Source organism: Cannabis sativa, chromosome 3 (assembly GCF_029168945.1).
Source record: "Cannabis sativa cultivar Pink pepper isolate KNU-18-1 chromosome 3, ASM2916894v1, whole genome shotgun sequence".
Classification (NCBI taxonomy): Eukaryota; Viridiplantae; Streptophyta; class Magnoliopsida; order Rosales; family Cannabaceae; genus Cannabis; species Cannabis sativa.
In genome coordinates this window covers 76955794-76983302 of record NC_083603.1, presented here as the reverse complement: position 1 = coordinate 76983302, position 27509 = coordinate 76955794, and the positions used below count along the sequence as shown (strand labels likewise).

Here is a 27509-nt window from a genome sequence, read left to right as displayed (position 1 = left end):
CTCCTTTTCAGTACCCTCACCCACCTGCCATGACCTTGTTGAATGTTCCTCCTGTCAATCTTAGTGTCTCTGCTAGTGGCTCCTTGGATTTACCTATTAGGTTTCCTTCCTTCCTCAACTTTAACTCTGCTTCTACCTTTCCATTTACACAGTCCCTGCAAACTACTGGCATTATGATTCCAACTCCTATTAACCCAAATATGCGTGAGATGATTCCTCCTTTCAACCGGTCTGATCTTAGTTTGTCTCTAAGTAATTCTGCTTTTAGTCCTTATACCACTGATTCTGTGGTTGTAACTGCCACTGTTCCTATGGTTAGCTCTGAGCTTCAGTTGGGAGGCTTTCAGCCTCAAGCTTCCATTCCGTCTGCCCAGGATGGGAATGTTTCTCTCAATTCCAATCCTATGGAGATGGAGCATGGTGTCCATGTGAGCCAGCCTGACTGCTCTGTTCGTGGTAAGGGTTTGGCCTCTGCTTCAGGGGTCAAACGACCTTCCTTTCAGCTTCATCAAGCTGTTGTTGGTGGCTCTTTGAGATCTACCCTGAAGAGAGCTCGAGCTGGTGATAGTGATGATAGTTCTTCTGCTGCAACTTCTGAACTTGAACAGGCGGGTGATGCTGAGCACACCCGCCCAGAAAAATGAGTCTTTTGAGCTGGAATGCACGTGGTTTGGGGAGTACACGTGCATTCAGACGGCTCTCCCTTTTGGTGAAAAATCAGCAACCTTCTCTCCTTTTTTTGATGGAAACTAGACTTTCTATCCATGCAGTTGATAAGTTTAGAATGGGTCTTTGTTTTGACCATGCTTTTGAGGTCCCTAGGAAGTTTTTTTTTTTTTGGGGGGGGGGGGACTTATGCTGTTATGGAAGGATTGTTTAGATGTTAATATTATAAACTTTTCATGTAATCATATAGACTGTATTATAACTCTTCCTGATAATGAAACTTTTCATTTTACTGGTTTTTATGGTTCTCCTGATGTTTCTCAGCGTGTGTTTACTTGGGAATTGCTTGATAAAGTTTATTATAATGCTCCGAACCTCCCTTGGCTTATCATGGGGGATTTTAATAGTTATCTTTACTATAGTGATAAAATTGGTAGTGATCATTATAATATTGCAAATATGGATATTTTTTCTACTTTTTTAAGTAAATTTCATTTATTACCCCTTCCTTTTATAGGTAATAAATATACTTGGAATAATAATACTATTTTTGAAAGACTTGATTGGGCAATTGGTTCTGATTCTTGGTTTAATTTATTTCCTTCGGCTGTTCTTTATCATTTACCATATTATGGTTCTGATCATAGAGCACTGAAAGTAATGGTTAATCAACATGTGCTCAACCGTAATCCCCATAGTACTAAGCGTTTCCATTTTGAAAATATTTGGCTTGAGAATTCGGATTTTTATACTACCCTTAATAGTGCTTGGTCCAATAATGATTCCACATTAGGTGCTTATCCTAGGTTCCTTCATTCCCAAAAAGCTTCTATTGATTCTCTTACTTCTTGGGGAAAGTCTATTAGAAATGATTTTAAGCTTTGTATTTCTTATCTTCAGCAAGATATTGAGAGACTTCAGTCCTCTCACCATAGAGATAGAGATGCAATTTCTTCTATTAAATATTTTCAATCTCAACTTGATGCTCTTTTATATAGAGAGGAGATTTATTGGCGTCAAAGGGCTAGAGTTAACTGGCTTAGGGCTGGAGATAGGAACACAACATTCTTTCATAGGTATGCGTCCAAGAGAAAACGTAATAATGCTATTCCTTTTCTTAGGGATGATAATGGTAATGTTGCAAGTAACTTAGAAGATTTGAGTGCTTTTGTTACTTCTTATTTTGAAGATCTTTTTCATTGTAATGGTTGTGATACGGAGGCTGTTAGTCAAATTTTAGATTGCCTTGGTCCCCCTTTGGAGGAAATGGAGATTGATTTTTTGCAGCAGCCATTTACTTTTGAGGAAGTTAAAAAGGCTGTGTTTCAGCTCTCGGGAGATAAGGCTCCTGGTCTTGATGGACTTAATGCCTATTTCTATCAAAAGAATTGGGACACTGTGGGTAATGATTTAGTGTATGCAGTTCTAGACTGTCTAAATAATGGCGTAGATTTTTCTGAGGTTAATTCTACCTTGATTGTCCTTATTCCTAAAAAAAAGAGGGCTAGATCTCTTAAAGACTTTAGACCAATTAGCCTTTGCTCCACTTTTTACAAGATTATTTCTAAGGTCTTAGCAAATAGGTTGAAATTGGTTCTTCATAAAATTATCTCTCCTTTCCAAAGTGCTTTTGTGGCTGGTAGAGTCATTTTTGACAATATTTTGATTGCTCAAGAGGTGGTCCATGCTATCAATGGAAGGAAGAATGGTAAGAGTGGTTGGGCAGCCTTGAAGCTTGATATGGCCAAGGCTTTTGACAGGGTTAACTGGCACTATTTGGAAAGTGTAATGTTGCATTTTAATTTCCCTGTTTCTTTTGTTGCTTTGATCATGAAATGTATTACCACTTCCAATCTTTCATTTCTGATTAATGGCTCAATCACTGGATCGGTTAAGCCTTCCCGTGGAATCAGACAGGGGGATCCGCTTTCACCCTACCTTTTTCTTCTTTGTGCTGAAGGATTGTCTTCCCTTCTATGTGCTCATCAAAATTCTGGTACTCTTAAGGGTGTAGCTATTTCAAGGAGGGCTCCTTCTATTTCCCATCTTCTATTTGCTGATGATAGTCTCATTTTTTGTTCAGCTGATAGGGAGTCTTGTAATTCTCTCAGTCATATTTTTAATCTTTATTCCCTTGCCTCTGGGCAAGTTATTAATTTTGCTAAATCCTCTATTCTCTTTTCCCCTAATACTCCTCAGGATGTTAGAAGTCTTTTCTTTGCCACTTTTGACCTTGAGGATAGGCCTTTTGTTAGTAAGTATTTAGGTTTGCCACAATGCCTTGCTAGATCAAAGTATCAGTCTTTTGCCTTTCTTAAGGATAAAGTGTTGTCTGTGCTTACTAATTGGTCTGGTAAGTGGTTTTCTAAGGCTGGTAAGGAAATTCTTCTTAAGGCTGTTATTCAGGCAATCCCAGCTTATGCTATGGCTTGTTTTAGGCTCCCTGTTAAATTATGTAAGGGAATTGAGGCTGCGATGGCTAGGTTCTGGTGGGGTTCTTCAGGAAACAACCATAAAATTCATTGGAAATCCTGGAAAAAGCTTTGTCAATCTAAATGTATAGGGGGGTTAGGTTTTCGCTCATTAATTCATTTTAATCAAGCTATGCTTGCAAAGCAGGCTTGGAAAATTTTTAAACAACCTGACTCTTTATTATGCCGTGTCCTTAAAGCCAGATATATTCCCAATTCTTCTATCCTGGAAGCTGTTCCTGGTCATAACCCTTCCTATGCTTGGAGGAGCATTCTTTGGGGAAGAGATTTGATGGCTTTGGGTCTTGTTTGGAAGATTGGGGATGGGGAAAACATTTTTACTATTGGTGATCATTGGCTCCCCAATAACAAATATCTTTGCTATAAGGATGAAAATGTGCCTCCTTCACCTAAGCTCTCTTTTTTTATTTCTGATTCTGGGTTTTGGGATTGTAGAAAGCTTAGGCAGTATTTTTCTGAATCTGATGTCCAGGATATTCTTAATGTTCCAATTACTGGGTTTTCTGGAAAAGATGAACTTATTTGGTCTAGAGATGGTTCAGGTCTTTTCACCGTTAAGTCAACCTATCATTTGGCTCTCTCTTATCAAGATATTCCATCTACTTCGTCTGTTATTAATTCCAGGAAATTCTGGAATAAAGTTTGGCATTCTAAAGCCCCTCCAAAAATTAAACACTTCATTTGGAGAGTTGTGTCTCACACCCTTCCAGTTGCTTCTTCTCTCTTTTCTCGTCATATTATAGATTCTCCACTTTGTTCTTTTTGTAAAAGTAATTCTGAGACGGTTCATCATGCTCTGTTAGGGTGTTCCAGATTGAAAAAGGCTTGGAAATCCTCTAGGTTTGTTGATCTTTATCTTAAATTTAAACATCTTGATATTACTGATTTTTTGTTGACCTCTTTTGAGGTGTTAGATAAGGAATATGTTGGCATTTTGTTTTGCTTTCTTTGGGCATTATGGAATAACAGAAATAACTAAATACATCATAAGCATGTTATCCCTGTTAATGATACTTTTGATTGGAGTATAAACTACTTTTTTCAGTATATGGATGCTCAGCAAAAACTTCAGCAGACTCGTGTGTTGGCTCAGACTTCAAATAGGGAGTCGGCAAGTGCTTCTGGTTCTTATTTACAGGTCTTTACTGATGCTGCCATTGATGTTCGTGGCCAAAAGCATAGTTATGGTATTGTGGTGGCTGATGAGTCTGGTGTTGTCAAAGCTGGTGTGGCTAAACCTTGTATTGGAAGTATCCCTGCTGTTATGGCAGAAGCTAAGGCCATTTATCATGCTATTTTTTGGGTGCAGTTACTTCATCTTCCAGTGGATACTTTAAAGACTGATTGTAAAACTATTATAGATAAACTTAATCATTGTAATTGGAATGCTAGTCCTCTGGATGATGTCTTAGTAGGGATTAAAAACTTATTATCTTTCAGTCCTAACCTGAGAATTGAACATGTGTATCGAGAGTCTAATTAGTTGGCTCATTGGGTTGCAAAATTTGGGTTAGGACTAGATAATGAGATTGTGTGGAATGGTTCTTTGCCATCCATTTAACTTGTTTGCTTTGTACTGTCTGGTTTTTTCAATGAAGCACAAGTTAATTTAAAAAAAAAAAAGAATTATTACTCTTGTAATAATAAATAGGGGCAGTTCTTCTAACTCTTAAGGCCTTTCAAGTAGAATCAATTTCTTCAATCTTCTTACATTTGAAACAGACCACCAGTCTACTATTGGTAGAATCCGCAGGCAGGTAGGCTTGTTCTCCATTCTCTTCAATCTGTTTTCCGCTTTTCTGCCTACTTCCTTACCCCTCCTCCTTCTAAAATTAGGGTTGAGTCAAGTATTTCCCAGAACTGAGATGAAAATGTAGCAGTCTTTCCTCGACTGTACTTCCAAAATTTCCAAACTGAGTTTAGTCCTCGAATCTCTGAACACAACGTGATTCCCAAAACCTATTAAATGAGTCGTATAAAAAATAGTGAGGCTGAGATAAGTCTTCCATGTCAAGGGTTCAATGGAAGATGTGGAAATTTGGAGTCCGATGGAGCTAGTGCTTTAGCTTGTGACAGAAGTTGTGAAGAGAAAAATATGTCAGGAATATCCAGCAATCTTTCGGAAGTTATATGTTCTGGTTCACAATCGGATACTGTAAGTGGATCAATGGATATGTCAAATCACTTTCAGATTATATGGTTTTTGGGAATGTGGTTGTAAATGATCAGATTAATAATCTATTGTTGCTTCTCTGCAGAAAAAGGCTAGAGGGCACAAGGAATTGACTTTTCAAGATATGTATGACAACAACAACCTATTTGACGAGGATGATGACGACAGTGATTGGGAGCCCTTGCAGAAACATGTGGAAGTCTTGAGGTGGTTCTGCCCCAATTGTACGATGCTCAACTTTGATGACATTGTCCACTGTGATGTATGTTTATGGTTTTTGCCCCTTCTTTCTGGGTATTATATTTTTTTTTTCTTTTTCAATACTTGTTTGGTGTTTCTTGCAAGGTAACTTGTTCAATGTTTATGTAGATATGCGGTGAACACAAGGAATCTGGGATACTGAGACAAGGATTTTTTGCCTCTCCTACGTTTCAATATTCAGAGTTGGAAACTAAACAAATACATAAAGGTGTTAACAGATTAAAGCTTTCTATTATATGATGAAAATTAATTGTTTTATAACTTTGTTTTCCTTTCATGGATGTAGATACTTTTTCACAAAATTCTGCTCCAAGTAGTTGCACAGCAATAGGTTTCGACGAGAGGATGTTGCTACATTCGGAAGTACGGTGCTGCTGATCTAACTATCATTTTACTAAATTCCTTTTCTGATTTCTATTTCATTTACCGTTTTCTTTAATTCAACACTATTATTCTTTTCCTTCTCTTCAATACCTGCTCATGCGATCTCTGTGAAATACTTGAATTTGAAATGAGAACATTTTTGTGGTAATTTATTTTATTTGCCCCATGTTAGTTCAAAATCTTACGTGCAGAATTCTAATATCCATTAAGTAGTTACATCTGAGCTTTTATTTCCTCCCATTATTTTGTGCATGCATTTGCTACATGTTTCTTTTCTGATCATGGCGGAGCAAGTCATTGAATTTGCTGAGTTCTTATGTAATACGTGTTTCTGATAATTGTTATGCACATATAATTTTTGCTAGAATGTCTCTTTTCTGATCATGGCGGAGCAAATCATTGAATCTGCCGATTTCTTATGTAATACGTGTTTCTGATAATTGTTATGCACTTATAATTTATGCTAGAATATGTCTCTTTTCTGATCATGGCGGAGCAAACCATTGAATCTGCTGATTTCTTATGTAATACGTGTTTCTGATAATTGTTATGCACATATAATTTATGCTAGAATAGGTTGAAATGAAATCACATCCGCACCCAGAAAGACCCGATCGCCTTCGAGCTATTGCTGCCAGCCTTGCTATAGCTGGTTAGTGCATTTCAAATATCTTCATCTTAGAAATATTTTCATACCTTCCAACTTTTCAATGACATTATTAAATCAAGAAAATTATAATGCTTTGCAGGTATATTTCCTGGAAGATGCTACCCAATTACTGCTAGAGAAATTACCAAAGAAGAACTTCAGATGGTGAGAGTAATAATTGTTACTTGGCAATGAATGTTGTCAGATTATCATGAAATATTTTGTGTGGAATCTGTCTTAGGGAGAAAGTGTGCCACTATGTTTGATAGTGTTTGTATAGCTTGCTGATATATATGTATATATAATGCAATGATTCTTTTCATTATGATCTTTTGGTTGATAATGAGACACCTTCTTATGTTGCTATATTATAAAGTTTCTGAACCCAGTTGGGTTTTAGCTTGGACATCTCTTTGCAGCCTTCTCATGGTAATTCTGCATTTACTGTTGAAATTAAAGGTCCATTCCTTGGAGCATATCAAAGATGTTGATCACACAAGCAAACTTTTTGCTAGGTATGGATGATAATTGGTGATTTTCTCTCCATCAGTTTGTGAGTTGGTATCTTTGTATTTTAACCTTCTATTACTCTTAGGTGGCATTTGGTTGGAAGTAATGAAATGGAAAGGAAGCAATTATTATTTCATTCTTTTTTTGGTTGTATTTTAAAGCATTGGAATGTCATTCCAAATGACCTTTTCATCATTTTGGTGGAATGACTATTCTATTTTGAAATGGAAGGAAAGACCATTCTAATATAAGATGAGAAAAAATTTAATAATTTTTTTATCAATTTTTTTTTATACATTTTAAATTTGATTACATTCCTATTCCTATTCTCATTTTTACTCTTATTCCTATGTTTTTATTCCTTTGAACCAAACGTCATCTTAGTGAGTGTTTGGAAGCGACTGTTTAATTATTAGGTAGTGTAATTACTAGGGTTGTAATTACACATAGTAATCGCACTCTATTTTAAAGTATGATGCGTGTTTGAATGTCTAGTAGTAATTACATATGGATTCTTCTTTCCATATTTGACTAATGAGTTAGTAATTACACAATTTAATAATATAAATTATCTAAAAATAGTAATAATTTATAATTACATCCAATTCTCATGGGGGACATGAGAATTAGAGTGTAATTGAGAGCCCTCAGTTACCTCCAATTACATGCTTACTATGTAATTAGCTAGTTGGACGAACATGCTAAAACTTCTAATTATTCTAAATTACGCTCAGTTTTAATTACATGGTGGCTTTCCAAACACACCGTTAAGCATGTCATAGGTGGTGGTTGTTCCTTTCCTTCCCTCTTGATTTACATGCCATCAGTTTCCCAATAAGTTTGGTATTCAATCAGAATTCTCTTAATATTTCATTTAATTATACTTAATGATTGGTAAGATAGGTGAGGCTTTTATTAATTGGGTTTTTTTTTTCTCCAGTTATTTTACTTCTGATACATATGCTAATGAGCATTCAGCATGTGCTGCTAGACTTGCAGCTGGTTTATGTGCTGATTTAGCTTCAGGCATCGTTACTGGTCGCGTCAAAAATGGGTTTGCCCTGGTACGAGAGCTTACTTCCCTATTTTTTTATTGGAGTAATTTAATTAATCATTTCATTCGATATTGGGCCTTTAGATTACTAATCGTTAATGGATGTCAGGTTCGACCTCCTGGTCATCATGCTGGTGTTAGGCAGGCCATGGGATTTTGTCTTCATAATAATGCAGCAGTTGCGGCAGTAGCAGCTCAAAAAGCAGGGGCTAGGAAGGTGCTCATTGTTGATTGGGTAATAAGGCTAACACTTTTTATGCTCATGATATGACTCGATAATTTCAAACTCAAGAACACAATAAAATAGTAGCCAAACAGGAAGAAATTATATTGATATAGTAGGAGAAAAATCAATTACAAGCTATTAGAGCCCTTAGGCCTGTTGATGCAAAGAGTGAACACTCAGTACATTGCATACCCTTAATTCTCCCCTTATATATAAAACTTTCTCACTTGCATATAAACTTTCTCACTTGCAAATCCACCCTTAAAACAATGACTCAAATACCCTTTTAGTTGGTATATTCTAGCTCACCATACTAATCCTAAGGCCTAACATTACCGGCCGCCCGAAATTCACCTTGTCCTCAAGGTGATTGATTGGTGGAATAGTCTCCATTGAAAGGTACCGAGTGAAAGAACAAGGCCAAATGAGTGAAGTCCATGGCTACTGTTAAGATCAAACACCAATCGACCTCTATCAAAAAACCAGTTTAGCAACGTCCACTGTTGAGATATGGCAATTATAGGTTGACGACTCAAAACTTGCAAAAAATTCCACCTTCCTCAATCAAAGACCAAATTGGCCATGTAATTCTCCCATAATAGTTCACTCACAACTAGATAACTCTTGTTTGGAACCTAACAAGCTAAGAAGATAGTGAAACAAAATGTTGAGAGCTCTATATGATAAGCTGAACTCGGATCCTAGACACTGAATATCCAAACGATGTTGGAAGCTATTACTTCCTTGGGTTTGACATATTGAGAAACTTTAACGAATTGGAGTTGCTCCTCGTTGATGAGTACCATGGTGGCTGCCACCTTTGCTTGTGGCACTAGGAAGAAGACTCTCGATCCTTGGTCATTGCGTCCATGGTGGACGTTGCTGGTGAGAAAAGCTATCGAAGAAGGAAACCCCTCCTTGTGACCAAGTGATGAAGAGGGAATCTGATATTGCAATTGATAAGCTTGAAAAGCATGTTGGCCCTTACTTTGGTCTCAAAGGGCTGACCAATAAATTTGATTAATAAAATTAAGACTTTTGCTGTTATGGGCCTTAGTAATGTGTGTTAATGTGACTTTATACCTTGAATCACATGAGTAGTGTGGATTATTAATCTTTTCTCTCATTTGAGTAATTACTTGGGTCACTTTATGAATCAGATCAAAGGAGAGTTATGGGCTGGATCTTGTCCAACACTTAATAAAGTGGACCTTATATCATTTTTGAGGTGGGATGAATTTGGAGCCCAACGAAATAGAGTGGGCCATTTGTAGTAGGGCTTAAAGGCAAGATTTGATGATCGTGTATTAGTGATCCCTTTGCCCCCAATCGTCGACTTCACGCGACCGCTCCCATAAACGACTTCCATGGTCGTTGGTAAGTGCGGCTTCTCTAGCACCAGTATCGAACTTGGCGCCGACAATGGAATCCACTTCAGCGACTGTTTCTTCTCCTACAACACCATCAACAACTCTTTCTCCACTGGTGTCAACTCCTCCTTTGGCATCGATTCCTCCTCAGCTTTTGCTCTTTTTCTGCTGCCGTTTCCAGTGACTATCCTCTTTGGCACCGCGGGCGGCGATTCCACTAGCAGACGATTATTCATCAGCACTGTCTCCAACAAGACCTCAGACGACGTCACTAGCGTATCCTTCTTCTCCGACGTCAAAAGTAACGGGAACAAACTCTTTGAAGCCAGAGATGTTTGTTCAGCAAGCCTCTGGAACTCTCTGTTGTCCCTTAGCATGTTTGAGGAGGAAAAAATTTGCTGCCTATTTGCAACCGAGAGCCTCGATTGAACGAAATTAGCAACATCTTCAACCTCAAATCTTCGATGATATTCTTGCACGACATTCACTCGATGATGAACACAACCATGATCGTACATTGATCCTTCGTGCGTGGATTGGGAACGGAATCGACGACACAACAAGGATATCATTTCATTCCATGATTGAATGGGATCTCTGATTATCCTGGTGGAACCAACTCAGAGCTGCTCCTTCGAGACAGAACTGCAACTTTTAATTTTTTTGTCGGTGTCAATATCTGCAAACTGTAGTGCCATTCAACCTTGTAAGCCCTTTCATCGTGGCCATCCTCTGCGTACACCAATAATTCGATTTTCGGGACTCGAAACTGAGTTTGCCACTTTGTTCGCCGCTCTACAAAGCCCATGTTTCTTCTATTAAAACCACCTCGACCAATCACCATAGACCCTTCTCCTTGAAGACAATGACCGAAACCAAAATATCTGACCCTTTCTCCTTGAGGTTGGCGAGTTTATCATCAATTCTGTTTCGGGCAGTTCCCAATCTGTCCAGTACCGCCTCCATCGACTTCAGCGCAACTCCATGATGTTTTAGTTCAACTCCATGGTTGTTGAGCTGACTTTGAACAACCTTTAATGCTGAATCCGATCCATCTACTCTTGATTCCATTCTCAATCACCGGCAATCCCCAAGAATGCATCTTTGATACCAAATGATATGACCTGATAATTTTGAACTCAAGAACACAATAAAACAGTAGCAAAACAGTAGGAAATTATATTGAAAATAGGAGAATAACCAAGTACAAGCTATTGGAGTCCTTAGGCCCCTTTGATGAAAAGAGTGAACACTCAATACATTGCATACCCCCATATCTCCTCTTACTTACCTATATATAGACCCTATTCTCACTCACAACAAACCCATCCTCAAAACAATGACTCAAAGTCCTTTTTATTTACTATACTCTAGCTCATCATACTAATCGCCTAACAACTCATTGCTCACTGCATTGTCTATTTCACTTGGTGAATTTTTTAGGAATATTTATCTGATATTATTGCTTTTGGTTTTGCTTTACGACTAATTTTGGCTGTTGTTATTGCAGGATGTACACCATGGAAATGGTACACAAGAGATATTTGACCAGAACAAATCGGTGAGCACTACTATTATTGAATTTTGATCCTTCTGTGCATCAACATTTTAACTAAGCCTCGTTTCCATTGAAATGATTTACTGGAGGTGGTGGTATGGTGTTGGTTTGTCACTTATGTATTTGGGATGGAGAATAAGCTAATTTATAATGGACCTTATGACTGTCGCAAGTACTTTGATAGGGCAATAGGCACCCAATATTTTTTTTTGAAAAAGAGAAAGGGGCCACTTTTCTTTGACTGACCTCTCCCCGTTATAAATATGAAAACCCTCACTTATGGCGGAGGAAAACCGTTGTTACAATAAAATAATTCTTTGTATTGATGCTGGCAATAAGACACCCAATATTAATATTATCAATATCTGTACTGTACTGTGTAAGTGTGTATTCATATTACTGCTCTATCGTGGGATAATTTGGTACACAACTACCACTTTTAAGTATGCATTGAATTAAACTTGTCTTTATTGCTTGCATATGGAAAAAGCTCTTATATTTAAATATAGTATATCAAAAAATTGTGGACAGCCTATGCAGCTACTTGTCTGTAATACAGATGAATTCCCATCATCTCTTTTTAATACAATCTCGTTTCTTATTCAAATAATAGAAAAATTGTGGAGGTATTCTTTATCCTGCGATTTTTCCAATGCTGATGTATTTGCCTTGATTTCTAGGTCCTGTATATATCCTTACATAGACATGAAGGAGGAAAGTTTTATCCTGGTACTGGGGCTGCTGATGAGGTATTGGTTCAGTTTTGTATTGTTTATTGTTCCAGGATAGTGATAAAGATAGCTGATTACTATTCTTTACTTTAATTAATTAAACTGGTTCTCTGCAAACAAGTTGTAGTTTTCTAAGATTATTCATCAGCCACGTATACAATTTAAGAAAATAGAGTGACCATATCTGACTTGGAGCCTTAATGGACCTTGACCTGGATAGGTTATTTCAGGAATTCATTTTGTCATTTTATCTATAATTTGCTCCAGAATTACTATTTTGTTTTCCCGTTAATTTTCTGACATTTAATGCTTTGATAGAACTCAACCAATAACTGGAAACCTCTTCTTTCTTACTCAAAACCCCTCTTTTAGTGCCGAAGACCCCTTCTACAAATTGGTTACAAACTATCTATACTCTCTTTACAGCCTAACAGCCTGAAACAAACTAACAATAGCAGTCAACACACAATAAGCCACTAAACAAAAAACTAATGACAACAACTTAAAGACTTCTTCTATCCTCAAATAAGTAAATCTTATGGGAGGCCCATCAGTTTACAAGCTTGTATTTTATGGGATACCAACATGGGTATCCATGGGATTTAAATAGGTTAGACAAAATTTACACCGACCATTAGAAACCAAATTTTGTAACATCAAGGATTTGAAGATTTGTGGGAATTTTATTAATATATTATATTATATTATGCTATATTTACATATATATCTTTTTCATTTGTAAAACTTATATTTCTACACTTTTAGTTTAAACTTAACATTTCCATGAGTAGACATTATATGAGCACCTTATGCAGAATATTCATTTGGATTATAACTATTGGGAGTGACTTCATATTCTTCAGGTTGGTACCATGGGGGCTGAAGGATTCTGCGTAAATGTTCCATGGAGTCGCAAGGGAGTTGGTGATAATGATTATGTTTTCGCATTTCAGCACGTTGTGCTTCCAATAGGTCATTACTCTCCCCAATTATGTTATGTCTAAAACTTAAAAAATGGAAATTATCTTTTGTCTAAGTAAATTGATGCTGGTAGTAATTACATAAAAACCTTTGCCTCTTTGACTTCCCTATGCCCTCTTCTCTCTCCTCTTTCTGAGAAACTTGGTGATGCATATGGGGGGTTACCATGGCCCTTCTGGTCATGGAAAACACCAAAACCCCACTGGTTTTGGGATGAAAAAAGGCCCTCACCCCACTGGTGTTGGCTGGGAAAACTATTTTATCCAAATCGTGATCAGAAAATCCAAAAATATTGGAGTTTTCACATTAAACACAAGGCCTTTATGATCACCTTGTCAAAGGATGGAGGATCGGTTAGAATTTGTGAGAGAACAAGACTTTTTGGGTCCGAGATAAGGGTAACAATCGATGCAGCAGACTGGATGCTTGGAATCATAGAGGAACTGAAAAAGAAAGCTGGACAGCAAAGGATTGCTTTCAAAAGATTCTTCAGATTCAGCAGTGGAAGTTATTTTATGGAATGTTTCGATAACTCTAAGGAAGCTTTCCTAAAGATTTCAACCTTGCAGAATAATAAAGTCAAAATGGTGATTATTCCAGAAGAAGTAGAAGCTAAAGGATGGTCTGACCTATATGAATGTCTCGTTGGTGTACTTAAAAGAAAGCCAGCAAGTTTTCAAGACGGAGTCACGAGAAGGAAGATTGAGAACCATCAAGCGCTTCCAAGGCAGCAGGGAGGTGAAAAGTTGGCGTGGGATGCAACAAAACAACATACATAGGTAAATGTTGTAAAAAACTCATTGAAGAATGCCCCCAAAGCGATTCAGTTCAACAGGAAGCACAAGGAAACAGAGCAAGGCAACGTTGAAGGTAATAAGGCCCCTGTGAAACACCTTAGTAGGAAGATTAAAGGATTGGGAAAATGGGACTTTCTGCCTAAAGTAAATGGAAGTTTTAGACCAAAAAACGAGTTCCCATTTAGAAGAATGAAGTAGAATAATTTTCATGAATATAAGCAAGCTAAACAATGTGAAAAAGACTGGAAGAAGGTCGTCATTATGTTCAGAGACAACAATGGGTTATCATGGAGCTGTATTTTTTATAATCTCTCAAGAGAATTGGGTAGAAAATTGCAAGTGAGCCAATTGTTTGATGATCGAGTAATCATTTGGTGCAACAACGAGAATGAGGTGGAGAATTTTGTGGAGATAGGAAACTGGTTTATCCCTGGCACAGGGGACACCAGAGTCTCATTTAGAAGATGGTCAGCGGAGGAGCAAAATAGAGAAATCAAAATTGAATGCCGTGGTTCTTGGATAGGGGTCAAAAGCTTACACTTGAATCTATGGAACATGAAACTAATGCGAAAAATTGGAGACTTGTGTGGGGGACTGTTAGACGTAGAAAAGGACACAGCAGAGATGAATTTTCTCAATCACCTGAGAATCAAACTCGAAGGGGACAACAAAGGTTTCGTGCCAGAATTTCTGCAATTTGAGTTTGAAAAATTAGTAATTAAGCTAGAGTTATTTAAGCTAAACGACTGGGAATACAGTGGCTTTTTCAATACTTGTTGGCATCAAGATTTTGAGATTGGTAAGGTGATCGAAGAGAAAGATGGTCGTGATATCTCAGATTCAGAGAATATCAGCAAAACTAGAAAGGATAATGAAAGTCGGGTGGATTTTAGAGAAGAAGAGGGGGAGTTACTGGGGTTCTCGACCCTTGGCAGAGATTCAGATGAATTGGAGTTAGACTTTCAGGAAGAAGACAAAGAAGAAGAGAGGGATAAGGTGGTCACAAAAGTTGTAATGGAGGGAGGGTTGTATTTGGAGTGCGAGAAGGCAGCTGCTGCTCAATCGGCTGAATCAAAATCGGTGGAGTTCGCGAGTAGGAACTCTCATCTTTTAAAGTCGTCGGAGTTAATGGCAAAAGAGGATTCGCCGGTCGACCTCTGGGAAGAAGAAGGCTTTTTCGAAATTAGGACAGAGAAGCATTTAATGGAGACAATTGCTTTGTGCGACTCAAGAAGGGGTGAAGTTTCCAAAAAGAAGACTTTTAAGAATGACGTCGAGCTAATCTCATTCTTCTCCAAGTTGTACACATCTGAGAGAAAGCAAGGGGCAGATATTGAAGGGATTGAATGGCAAAAAATCTTAGAATCTTTAGCTCGTCTGCTTGAAAATCCCGTTGATGAAGATGAAATCAAAAGAGCTCTTTTTAGTTGTGATGGTAATAAGGCCCCGGGACCGGATGGCTTTAGCATGGCAGCCTTGCAGTCGAATTGGGATGTAATTAAAGGTGAACTAATAGACATCTTTAAGGCTTTTGAAATGTAGAATTCAAGGAAGTTTGAATGAAACTTATTTGCCTCATTCCTAAAAAACTAAATAGCTGTAAGGTAAAAGACTTTAGACCAATCAGTCTTATAACAAGTGTGTATAAGGTCATTGCTAAAGCACTTGCTATATGACTGAAGTATATTTTGGGAGACACAATCTCAGACACTCAATCTGTTTGTGGAGGGGAGACAAATATTGGATTCGGTACTGATTGCTAATGAGACAGTCGAAGATTATAGAAGCAGGGGAAAAAGTGGTATGGTGTTCAAGATCGACTTCGAAAAGGCTTATGATAGAGTCGAATGGGACTTCTTGGATTTGGTTATGCACAAAAAAGGCTTTGGAGGTACTTGGAGAAAATGTATTAGAGGATGTCTGTCAACCACTTCATTCTCTATTTTTGTCAATGGCAGACCAAGAGGAAAATTCAGAGCATCTCGAGGATTGAGACAAGGCGATTCTCTTTTGCCATTCCTTTTTACTTTGGTAGCTGATATACTTGGAAGAATGGTGGATAAAGCAGCTAATTCTGGTTCTTTATCTGGGTTCAGTGTGGGAAAAGATAAAATTCAGGTTAGTCACTTACAATTCGCCGATGATACTTTACTTTTTGCGAATGATAGAGAATCCCTTTTGAAGCTTGTTAGGATTGTCGAAGGCTTTTGTGCCTTATCAGGACTTAAAGTTAACTTAAGCAAAAGCCAACTGTTGGGTCTGTGTATGGACGAATTAGTTGTTTCCCAATGTGCCGCTCAAATTGGATGCGAGGTGGGCTGCTGGCCGATGAAGTATCTCGAAATGCCATTGGCAGGCTCACCTAGGAAGAAAGTTTTTTGGGATCCTGTTTTGGAGAAGTGTGCTAAAAGACTTGATGGGTGGAAATGTGCATTCCTGTCTAGGGGAGGCAGATACACACTCATTCAATCAGTTCTTTCTTCCCTTCCAATTTACTTTCTATCACTATTTAAAGCACCATCTTCAGTGATTAACACATTGGAGAAATTGATGAGAGATTTCTTATGGGAAGGTGGAGATCTAGGTGGTGGCGATCACTTAGTGGCTCGGGATTGGGTTTGTAAACCAAGATTGGAAGGCGGACTAGGCATCGGAACATTGGCTTTGAGAAATAAAAGTTTGTTGATGAAATGGTTATGGCGATTCCCCTTAGAATCTGAGTGTCTTTGGCATAGGGTGGTCGAGAGTATGGTTTGGCAAATAATTTTTGGGATTCAAAAAGAGGGGATCGGATGTCCCCGAGGGGACCATGGAAGGACATTGCGGATCTATATGATGAATACTTAAGGTTGGTGAAGTTCAAGGTAGGAAAAGGGGATAAGATTCGGTTCTGGGAAGATGAATGGTTAGGTGATTCATCTCTGCTACATACTTATCCTGGTTTAGCCCTGATTTCTAGAGCTAAAAACGTAAGTATAATAGATCTGGTAGCTGAGGAAGGTGCAGCTGGAGAAAGTGTGGTAAGTTGGGATTTCAAGTTCAGAAGAAACTTGTTGGAAAGAGAAATACCTAGCCTTATAGGGATGTTACAACAGTTGGAACAAGTTAAATTACTTAATGTCAACGCTGATATCAGAATATGGAAACCTGATGCCACTGGAGTTTTCTGAAGTAAATCAGCGTTCGCGTGGTTTAACTCCAACCAAAATGTAGCCAGACCCCCTTGGACCAAATCTTTATGGAAAAGTACAGCCCCGCCAAGGGTTAAAATCTTTATTTGGTTAGTAGCTCATGGAAAAGTTAATGTGCACGACGTTCTACAACGAAGACGACCTTTTATACTCATTTCTCCCGGGTGGTGTGTATGCTGTAAGAGTAGTGGAGAAGAAGTGGAACATCTGTTTCTGCATTGTAAATTCTCCTCCAAATTATGGTCAATGTTGTTGGAGGAGTTCGGATTGGTCTAGGCTCTACCTAGAAGTGTTCCACAAATGTTAGTGAGTAAGCTAAAAGGAAGTAAACGTCAGGATATACTTTGGAAGACGGCTGTCCTAGCAGCACTTTGGGCTATTTGGCTGGAGAGAAATACTCCGCAGTAGTGGTTTGGGACAAAATAAAATTCTGGACAGCAACTTGGGTTTTCAGAACAAAGCACTTTGAAGACCTCTCTTTTCTAGACTTGAGCAGAGGGTGGAGAGTCCTCTTATAATTTTGTTTATGAACTGTAACTTCTTTTATTTTTCTGCATTTTGTTTTTAGTTTTCTGCTTTTTAAACTCTCCCTTTTTGTTTTAAACGGTTTTCCTCCGCCATAAGTGAGGGCCTTAATATATAGCAGAGGGTGGTCAGTCTATGACATCGACCTCTCTTTTTTCAAAAAAAAAAAGTAAATTGATGCTGGTAGTGATCACCATTCCATTTAACACTTGGGTGTTCGCTGAGAAGTTTGATTGATATGTCATAATCTTTTCAAGCAAAAACAGCTGCCAGAAAATCAGTACTTTATATTATTCATAATTGGCCTGTGCTTGATCTGTTTATAGTGTTTGGTATTAGCTTGCATTGTCTTTGTTTTGCATCCTTAGTTGGGTGTGGATTCACTGTTTATGCATATTTATATTGAGTGTTGGCTAACCCATCTGTGTTCTGAACCTCTGCTATTACAGCTTCTGAGTTTTCTCCTGATTTAACCATCATATCAGCAGGCTTTGATGCTGCAAGAGGTGATCCTCTAGGGTGCTGTGATGTAAGGATTCTTCTTGTTAGCTCACTACTTAGCAGCTTTGTTATTTCCTATGGATAACCATTATTGCCAGTGTAACTGGTTGTTTGCATTCTTATGATAAACTATACTAGTAATTAATTGACCAACTTTATCAAGCTGAGGTTGCCTGTCATCGATTCTCCATTGCTACTTTGTCTTTTTTTTTTTTTTTTCAAAAAATTATGTGAAAAAGGAATTTGATGGACTAGAATTTTGTGCCTTGTTTTCTTGTGTTGGAATCTGTCTCAGATACTTGTCGGTATTTTACAAATTTCTTATCTTATGCTCTTTCTATTAGAGTGTGTAATTATAATAAATTTTCTTCTTGTAGGTCACTCCTTCTGGCTATGCAAAGATGACACAGATGTTGAATGACCTTTCTGGTGGAAAGTTACTCGTTATTCTTGAGGGCGGGTTTGTGACTGACCTTTTGATAATTGGTTACTGTTCAGTTTCTACCTTGAGCTAACTTTGGATAATGAATCTGCTTACAGCTATAATCTTCGTTCAATATCATCTTCTGCGACTTCAGTGATTAAGGTCCTTAAATCTTTTAATTTCTGAAATGCCTTACATATGCCATAATTTGGGTAACATTTATCTGGTATCTGGGTGTTCACCTATGTACGTTTGTCTTCATGTTTGACCTATAAATTAAATTTTATCGCTTAATATATTATGCATTCTTTGGTTAATACTGTTTGAAGAGTCGCATTCTTGTGTTATGCATTCTGGCAGTACGGTTGTCACATACTTGAAAGGTGATTTTTTTTACTTATCTTCCCATTTGTAAAGGTATTGCTGGGAGAAAGTCCAGAATCTGAATTACAAAATGTCTTACCCTCAAAATCTGGCCTGCATACTGTAATAGAGGTCCTTCGGATTCAAATGAAGTTCTGGCCTACAGTTGGATCTACCTTTGCCAAACTGCAATCACAGTGGGAAATGTACTCACTTAAGAACAAAAGTGAGGATTCATCTCATCCAGGACTCTGGAAAAAAATAAGTAGACTTTTAGATGAATTTATCATGTTGACCTATTAATTGATTTGATGTAATCCTTACTTGCAGAAAAACAAATAAAAAAGCTACTGCGGAGGAGAAGTCTGGCTCCAATATGGTGGAGATGGGGTCGAAAAAGGGTTATCTATCATCTGTTGAATGGACATTTTAATGCTAGAAAGAAGAGTGGACGTTGACCTTTTTTTTTGTTTGAATATGCAGTCTTCCATATTGGGATCTGGCATTTTTGCATACGGTTTAGTATTAGATTTTGCTTGGCTAGGTAGTTCGAACTTTTTTGTACTTTTTTAGGTGAGAACTCCTATCTTTTCTTTGTTAATGGCCTTTATTGAAGAACATACAGCTAAATCCCAAGTGCTAGTTTTGCTTTTACTTTCTCTAACCAAATGGTTAGTCAACAGAATGTGCTTCTAGGCAAAGCTTTTTCATTGAGTGCACTCATTTGCTCATTGTTCATTTAGGGCTATTGGCTTCTTCATTTCTAAGATTTTGTTTCTTTTTTCTTTTTAAGATCTCTTAACTGATAGTTTAAAACATCATCGCCAACGGCCAGTAATTATTTTGCTGCATAAGCAAAGTCACTAACCACTAGTCCTCTAAATACAGGTTGGATTTTTTGACATGGTACAAAACTGGCACGAGCACGACTAAACACAAAAAAATAATGTAAGTTTAGACACGATACGATGTTACAAATTGGTATGACACAAAACGAAAAATGTGCTTAAATACGATACAATATGAGAAGCACAAAAGACACAACATGTAAGCATAAATAGATTAGTTTGAAAGGCACGACATGCGACAAGCTTGATATATTAATAAACCCTAAAATTAATAATAATAATAATAATAATAATAATAATAATAATAATAGATATGTATTTATCAATTGTAAATAATAAAACTAAGGCAACTGATTCCAACCTACCTTGTACGGCCGCGGGTTGGCTCACACTCAAAACATTTTATTTTATTAACATATATAATGTTAAACTTCTACAAATTAGGTACATCTGACAGTATTTTTTTTTTCTGAAAATCTGTTATTGTTGCCCCTGATTTTGTCCAAAATACGTGGACCAACCGGACTGTGACATGTGGACTAAAGAAGCAAGACTTTGAGATAATTCGACTAAGTCTTCTTAATCAAAAGGATCAGCATTTAACATGCCTCCCGGAGAGGGCATGTAAGTTTCATATACTCCCGGAGAGCAAGACTACAACGAGGCATCTCCGGGAGGTATCAAATCCTATCTGAACAGTCACCTCGCATTTAATGCCGCATGGGAGAAGGCGTATTGAAACTGCCATAAGTATTAAAGTCTGACGACGTAACCCCCTTCTGCAGCTACTACGCTATGACTAATGAGCCTAGTGACGGCTACTTTATGAGAAATCACATCATTCGAGAAAGGATAATGGATTACGTCCATTAAACCCCTAAAAAGTATAGGGATTAGACTATGCACTTCCCATGATGTACTCGTTGGGAATGTGTGCCTTTACTGAATATTACAGAAAGACATGTACCTCAGTTCTGGGGATCACCCCAGAAAAACACTATAAATACCCCACAAACTCATTAAGGCGGGGGTCGAGAATTCTGGGTTCCATAAGAACTAGAGAGAAAAACCACCAAGAACATTCTCTGTAATAAATACTCTCATAAATATACAGACTCGTGGACTAAGGCTCATTAATGCCCCAACCACGTAAAAATCTCGTGCATTAACTCCTTACAGCTTTCTTAAATATTATTATTATATTGGTTGCCGAAAATCTTGGTCAACATTTCGGTGCTTTCATTGAGAGCTGAAGGATGCGTCTGCAAGTAGACAGTAACATTACAAAACAACAATGGTGGAGACTCGCAACACACGTCAGCCCCGTCCTCCTCAAGACGCTCAAGCCCCAGACGATGAGGATGTGGCCTCAAGAGTGAACGTGGGCTCTGAGGAAGGAGAAGGAACCCACGACGAAGAATACGAAGGAAACTTTGATGAGTACGACGCCTATGACGAAGGCAGCTTTACAAAGCTAGTACTCTTAAGACAAAAGGCAGCTGATCACGAAGCTAAGATCACGACCCAAAAAGAACAAAACAAAAAGATGCAAGAGGTGATGCTGGCCATGCAAAAAGCCATGGAGGAAGCAGGAATCCACGTGCATCATAAAGCCATCCCTATTGGACTTGGAGAGACACCAAGAGAATCCTCGCCAAGTACCCAAAAGCAGAAATCTAGGGAACCTAGCCCTATAAGGTATCCCTCTGAAGAGAACCAGCAGAAAAACCCTACTTCCACTCCTGGGAAAAAGAAAAAGGTGCAGGATCCGCGAAAGGTCCGCTCAGATTTCCCGAAAGGGAAAGGTCCGCAGAGGGGCAAACTCCAAAAAGGGAGTCTTGGCCCTCAGAATCGAGAGGACCGAAAGAGTGTTTCTGTGCACTAGGAACCCGAAGGGAGAGGAAGAAGGGGCCAAAAATACCCCCTCCCGTCGATCTGAGGCATCAGATTAACGGAAAACACGGTGACCTCCTGGATCACCTAGACTAAAAGAAACACGAGTCTCCACAGGAACGTTAAATGAAGGAATCATGGCTGAGCTTGCCATACTCCGGAAGAACATTGCTCAAGTCTCCCGAAGACAAAAAGGTGATGACTCCGACTCTGACTGTGAAGACCGGGAACCATGTGCCACGCACATCCTGGAAGCGGAGCTCCCCAAAAATTTTAAGAAGCCAGAAATGGCAGCTTATACCGGGAACTCGGACCCAAGCGATCACCTGTCACGGTTCAACCGAGTCATGACAGTCAGCAATGACGCCAAGTGTTTCAAGAAACTGGAGCCAGGATCCGTGGACTGCTGGAATAAGCTGCAAACCAGCTTTCGGAGACAGTTTGTCGCCGCGAGGAAAGTTAATCTAGAGGTCAGCGCGTTGACTAACATCAAGCATCTGCCTACGGAAACATTGAAGAATTTTATAAAGAGGTTCAAGGAGGAAGCCACAAAGACCAAGAAAGTTGATGACGGACAATAGCTTGCCCTTCTTCAAGCAGGGATCCGTACAGGGACTCCGTTCTGGAACGAGTTACAGTAAGAAGGAGCCTCCAACTTTCAAGACTTCCAGAAAAGAGTCCAAAAATACATCAACCTAGAAAAGGCCCAGATAGTGGCCTATGAGGGATACTACCCTACCTGGATAGCGGGATATGTACCCGGAGCTCAGCTCCCAGGATCCTTACCAACAGCTACCCCACCGATGAGCGGCATACAATTTCTCGCTACCCCAGGATATAGTCAGGGCCAGGCCTTAGCCCCTGCATCTTCTCACTTTGGGAATCCTTCAGGGATGGGTGGACAAGTCCCGTCGCACTCCGCTCCGGCCGCAAGCTTAGCGGGTCCCTCTCAAGGCTCTCGGAGCAAGAGGTCCTCAAAAGGCAGCAACCGGACGGAGGATAAGCAGCAAAAAAAGGGGTACACTCCCCAGTATACCCAGTACACGGAGCTAATGGACTCTCAAGAGCGTGTGTATTTTGCTACCAGGTAAAATACGCACTACTGGAGACCGCCTCCTCTGTACTGGGATAGCTCCCGGAGGGATTCCAACAAAAGATGCAAGTATCACAACGACATTGGGCATAGCACCAATGAATGTGAAAACCTCAAGGACGAGATTGAAAACTTGATCCGATTCGGACATCTTTACGAATGGATCAAGAACCGGTTGGCCCACCTCAATCCAGTTCAGGCAGGAGGACCTTTGCCCCCAAGGAGCACCAGGGGGTGTAGCCGGAGCATTAGCCTCAGTCGCTCGCCCAGGAGAAACCCAGCGAATTCCTGGCCTGCCGCCGAGACCCAACGGAAGGGTAGCCATGATCTCCGCAGGACCCCACATCGGAGGAACTACCCGAAAGGAACTGAAACGTTACGCAGGGGCCGTAAAGCACAGTGAAGTTTGGGAGGTTACTCAACTCCCAGCTCAAAGGCCTCGGCTAATGGATCATCCCATTACGTTCACAGAAGAGGACGTTAAGACAGTGCGTTTCCCTCATCATGACCCCCTGGTCATAGAGACCCCCGTTGCCAACAAGATTGTGGCTAGAATCTTAATTGACAACGGGAATTCTGTAAATTTATTATTCAAAGAAGCCTTCACGGCAATAGGCCTCACGGACCGGGATCTTTCGCCAAGCGGTTCCCAGCTCACACGGTTTAATGGAACAACACTTATCCCAATGTGAAAAGTGAGGCTCCCAGTCACCCTGTGCCCAGATACACCCCAAAGCACTTTCAAATACTGCACATTTGTGGTGGTGGACTGCCCAACGGCTTACAATGCAATCCTCGGCCGGCCGACCCTGGTGGATTTTGGTGCAGTCACATCGATTAGGCACTTGTGTCTAAAATTTCCTACTCAGGAGGCTGGGATAGGAACCGTAAGAGGGAACCAGGGGGAAGCCAGGCAGTGTTACAACGTTGCTGCCCACTTACCTGTTTTAATGGTCCGTGAAGTAATTGAGCCAGGAATGGCGGAAGAAGGCGAGTTGGATCCCCGTGTGGGATCCGAAAAAATTATAGAGCCCATGGAGGATGTCGAGGAAGTGTCGGTATGTCACCTCGACCCCACCAAGGTCCTCCGGCTAGGAAAAAGTCTGGAGCCGGAGGAAAAAGAAAAAATAATAAAGACGCTAAAGGCTGCCACAGATGTTTTTGCGTGGTGTCAAGAGGACATGAACGACATAAGCCCCCACGTCATAACCCACGTCCTTAACATCAACCCGGATATTTCACCGGTTCAATAGAAAAGACGCCCCCTCGACTCAGTGAAGGCAGAAGCCCTAGAGAAAGAGGTGGAAAAATTACTAACTAGTGGCATGATCTGGGACGTATATTACCCAGAGTGGCTGGCTAATCTGGTGCTGGTACTGAAACCAAACGGGACATGTCGAGGAAGTGTCGGTATGCCACCTCCGGATTCAAGTTATTGTCCTTCATGGATGCATACGCCGGTTACAACCAGATCAAGATGCACATCGTGGATTAAGAGTGCACTAGCTTCAGGACCGATAAGGGGGTATACGGCTACCTAGTCATGCCTTTCAGACTAAAGAATGTTGGTGCAACTTATCAGAGAATGGTGAACCGAATGTTTAAAGGCCTTCTGGGGAAAAATATGGAGGTATACGTGGACGACATGTTGGTCAAGTCGAAGGCATACGCAAGCCACGTGGGCTAAAGGAGCACATGGCCAAACCTCCAATCCTATCGAAACCCGTTCTTGGAGAGGACTTGTTCCTATACTTGGCTGTCTCCGAGAATGCGGTTAGCGCGGCCTTAGTACGGGAGGAGAAAAAAACTCAACATCCTGTGTACTATGTCAGCAAGCGCATGATAGGAGCGGAGACGCAATACCCGGTGATCGAAAAACTAGTTTTTTGCCTCCTAATGGCCTCGAGAAAGATGAGACCTTATTTTCAAGCTCACTCAATCAAAGTATTAACCAACCACTCGCTCCGGCAAGTCCTACAAAAACCCGAGGCGGCTGGAAGACTTCTCAAATGGGCCATGGAGCTAAGCCAATTTAATCTACACTACATCCCTCGCACTTCCATAAAAGGGCAGGCGCTAGCAGACTTCATCCCGGAGTGCCATGAAGCAAAAGCTAACGCTAACATATTTATACCACCAGTCCCGACATGGAAGGTATTTGTGGATGGCGCCTCCAATGAGAATGGGTCCGGAGCAGGGGTTGCGATGATATCCCTGAACGGACTTCGACTCCAGGCGGCCCTATGGTTTTAATTCCCAACTTCTAACAATGAGGCCGAATACAAAGCCTTGATAGCAGGACTAAGATTGGCAAAAACCGTGGGGGCCTAAAGAGTGGAAGTCTACAGCGATTCACAACTGGTAGTAAACCAGGTGTCAGGAGAATATCAGAAGCGTGGAGAAAGGATGGCTGCATATGTGGCAATAGTCCGGGAACTGCTCCACGAGTTCACGGAATGTAAAGTAGAAAGAATCCCCAGGGAAGAGAATGCTCAAGATTGTCTGGCTAAGTTAGCTTCAGACAGCAAAATTGAAGAACTGGGGGTGGTACTTGTGGAACGCCTGGCAGAGCCAAGCATCAAAGTCAAAAATACCATAGCAACAGTTGAGCAAGAGCCCAGCTGGATGGTCCCCATCATCGAATGCATAACGAAAGGCGAATTGCCCCAAGAGAAGGCACTATCCAGAAGGATACAATACCAAGCGCACCGTTATGTGATGATGGACAAAATTCTCTATCGAAGAGGACTCAGCATGCCTTATTTAAGGTGTGTATTGGACCCTGAAGCTAAGAAAATTATGCTAGAGTTCCATGAGGGGTTCTGTGGAGATCATACGGGAGGCCCAAGTCTCTCAAAGAAAATACTGAGACAGGGGTACTTCTAGCCGACAATGAAAAAAGATTGCATAGACTACGTCCAAAAATGTGATTCGTGCCAAAGGTTCGCGAACATACCAAGAGCTCCTCCCAATGAAATTACCCTGATGACTAGTCCCTGGCCCTTTGCGGTCTGGGGAATAGATCTTATTGGGTCCCTGCCAACAAGAAAGGGAGGAGTAAAGTATGCGATAGTAGCAGTAGACTACTTCACCAAGTGAACGAAGGCTGAGCCAATGAAGACTATAACTGCTAAAAAAGCACTAGACTTTATTATCAAAAACATAGTGTGTCGATATGGCTTGCCTCACAAAATAGTCTCAGATAATGGAAAGCAGTTTGACTGCGAAGAATTCACCAACTTCTGCAACCAACACGGAGTCGTTAAAAGCTTTTTCGCAGTGGCAAGGCCACAAACAAATGGACAAGCATAAGCGGTCAACAAAATCCTAAAGGTCACCCTAAAGAAAAAACTGCTGGCCTGCAAAAACAATTGGCCCGAAGAATTTCCAAGAGTGTTATGGGCCTACCGGACAACCCCAAGAACCACGACCGGCCACTCGCCATTTTCAATGGCGTACGGTTGTGAAGCAATGGTCCCGGTATAAACGTTATTCCCATCCCACAGGAGAACAACTTACGATCCAACAACAAACAAGGCTCTATTACAAGAAGCGTAGGATCAAATTGAAGAACTCCGGGATGAGTCTCAAATACGAATGGCGGCTTATCAAAAGAAGGTGACTAAGTACTTTAACTATAAGGTCAAAAGTAGAAAATTCACTATTGGTGATATGGTCTTAAGAAGAGTCTTCCCAGCCACTCAGGAACCCAGAGTAGGGGTACTTGGGCCAAATTGGGAAGGACCACATGAAATCGAAGATGAGATTGGCTCCGAGACCTATAAGCTAAAAAGATTGGACGGAACCATGGTGCCTAGGGTCTGGAACGCTGATCATCTCCGGAAGTATTACAAATAGTCAAAAGATGTAAACTTAGGCTTTGTTAAGAGAATTTGTACCGAAAAATATATGCAACCTCTAAAGTTATGAATAAAGTTGAGTGCCTTAAAAACAATGTTTTCATGCCACTTAGGGGGGTACTAAGGCACACCACACGAAAAAATGTAAAACAGGCCAAAAGTAAAAGCAAAATCAAGCAGAATATATATCTAAGCGAAATATATATATTTAAGTGTAAACATAAGAGATGTTCTGACCCAAAAGCAGGTCCTAAAAAAATATTAAGGGCCTGCGGACGGGCCTTAGAAACTGTCTCCCCTTAGAAGATAATAATTAAATTGTCTGAAAGAAAGGAAAAGAGACTGTAAATGTAAAGAGAAAGAAAAAAAATTATAGTGGTGTTGACTTCGCTTTTAAGCCAACGACAATGAGTCTTTTTGATAAGCGATAAAAGATATGTCGTAATAAGAATACGTAATAAAGCAAATAATAATAATAAGAAGACACAGAAATTTTATAGAGGTTCATCCCTGAGCAGTTCGGTAATAGCCTAATGCTCGTTAATTGTATTGACTTAAGAATAAGGAAGAAGATTCCTTTTCTTATAGCTCTTACAATAATATCTCTGAATATATAATTCTTAGATAGCCTTAGCTTATAGCATTTCGGCGTATAATATCTCTATTTATAGTTTTTCGATCCGGTCTCCCCTTGCCCAGTGAACATTCCTCACTATTTATAGGACAAGAAACTTGAGGAGGAAGAGTTTCCTCTCTCGTTACAATGCGCAGAAACAGAAAGATCGTGTGATCATTGCTGAATGCTAGGATCGTGGGATTGAGGCCGTATACATCGATAGTGGAATCGTGTGTATGCCACATCCACGCGAGTTGATCCCTGAGTTATAGGGATTGGGCTGGTGACTCATGAAGTGCTTGGTTGAATTCGCTAAGTGTTGCTCATTCTGCACGGCTCGTTG

The 27509-nt window shown here is 39.9% G+C and overlaps 1 protein-coding gene across 2 annotated transcripts; it reads left to right on the top strand.

Annotated features, from left to right (window-relative positions):
• The first annotated feature begins 4629 nt into the window (after positions 1-4629).
• On the top strand, positions 4630-19594 carry LOC115711299 (histone deacetylase 15). Of its 2 annotated transcripts, XM_030639634.2 has the most exons (18): positions 4755-4915; positions 4995-5313; positions 5417-5593; positions 5701-5800; positions 5879-5955; positions 6553-6628; positions 6726-6790; positions 7085-7140; positions 8076-8199; positions 8299-8424; positions 11296-11346; positions 12024-12092; positions 12938-13046; positions 18018-18097; positions 18447-18529; positions 18610-18655; positions 18911-19082; positions 19187-19594. In XM_030639634.2, exons 2-18 carry the CDS (start codon positions 5125-5127, stop codon positions 19312-19314), a joined length of 1728 nt encoding a protein of 575 aa, XP_030495494.2. In that variant the 5' UTR covers positions 4755-4915; positions 4995-5124; the 3' UTR covers positions 19315-19594. The 2 variants fall into 2 exon arrangements, with proteins under 2 accessions (XP_030495493.2, XP_030495494.2); XM_030639633.2 differs by having other exon boundaries at positions 4630-5313.
• The last annotated feature ends 7915 nt before the right edge of the window (positions 19595-27509 follow it).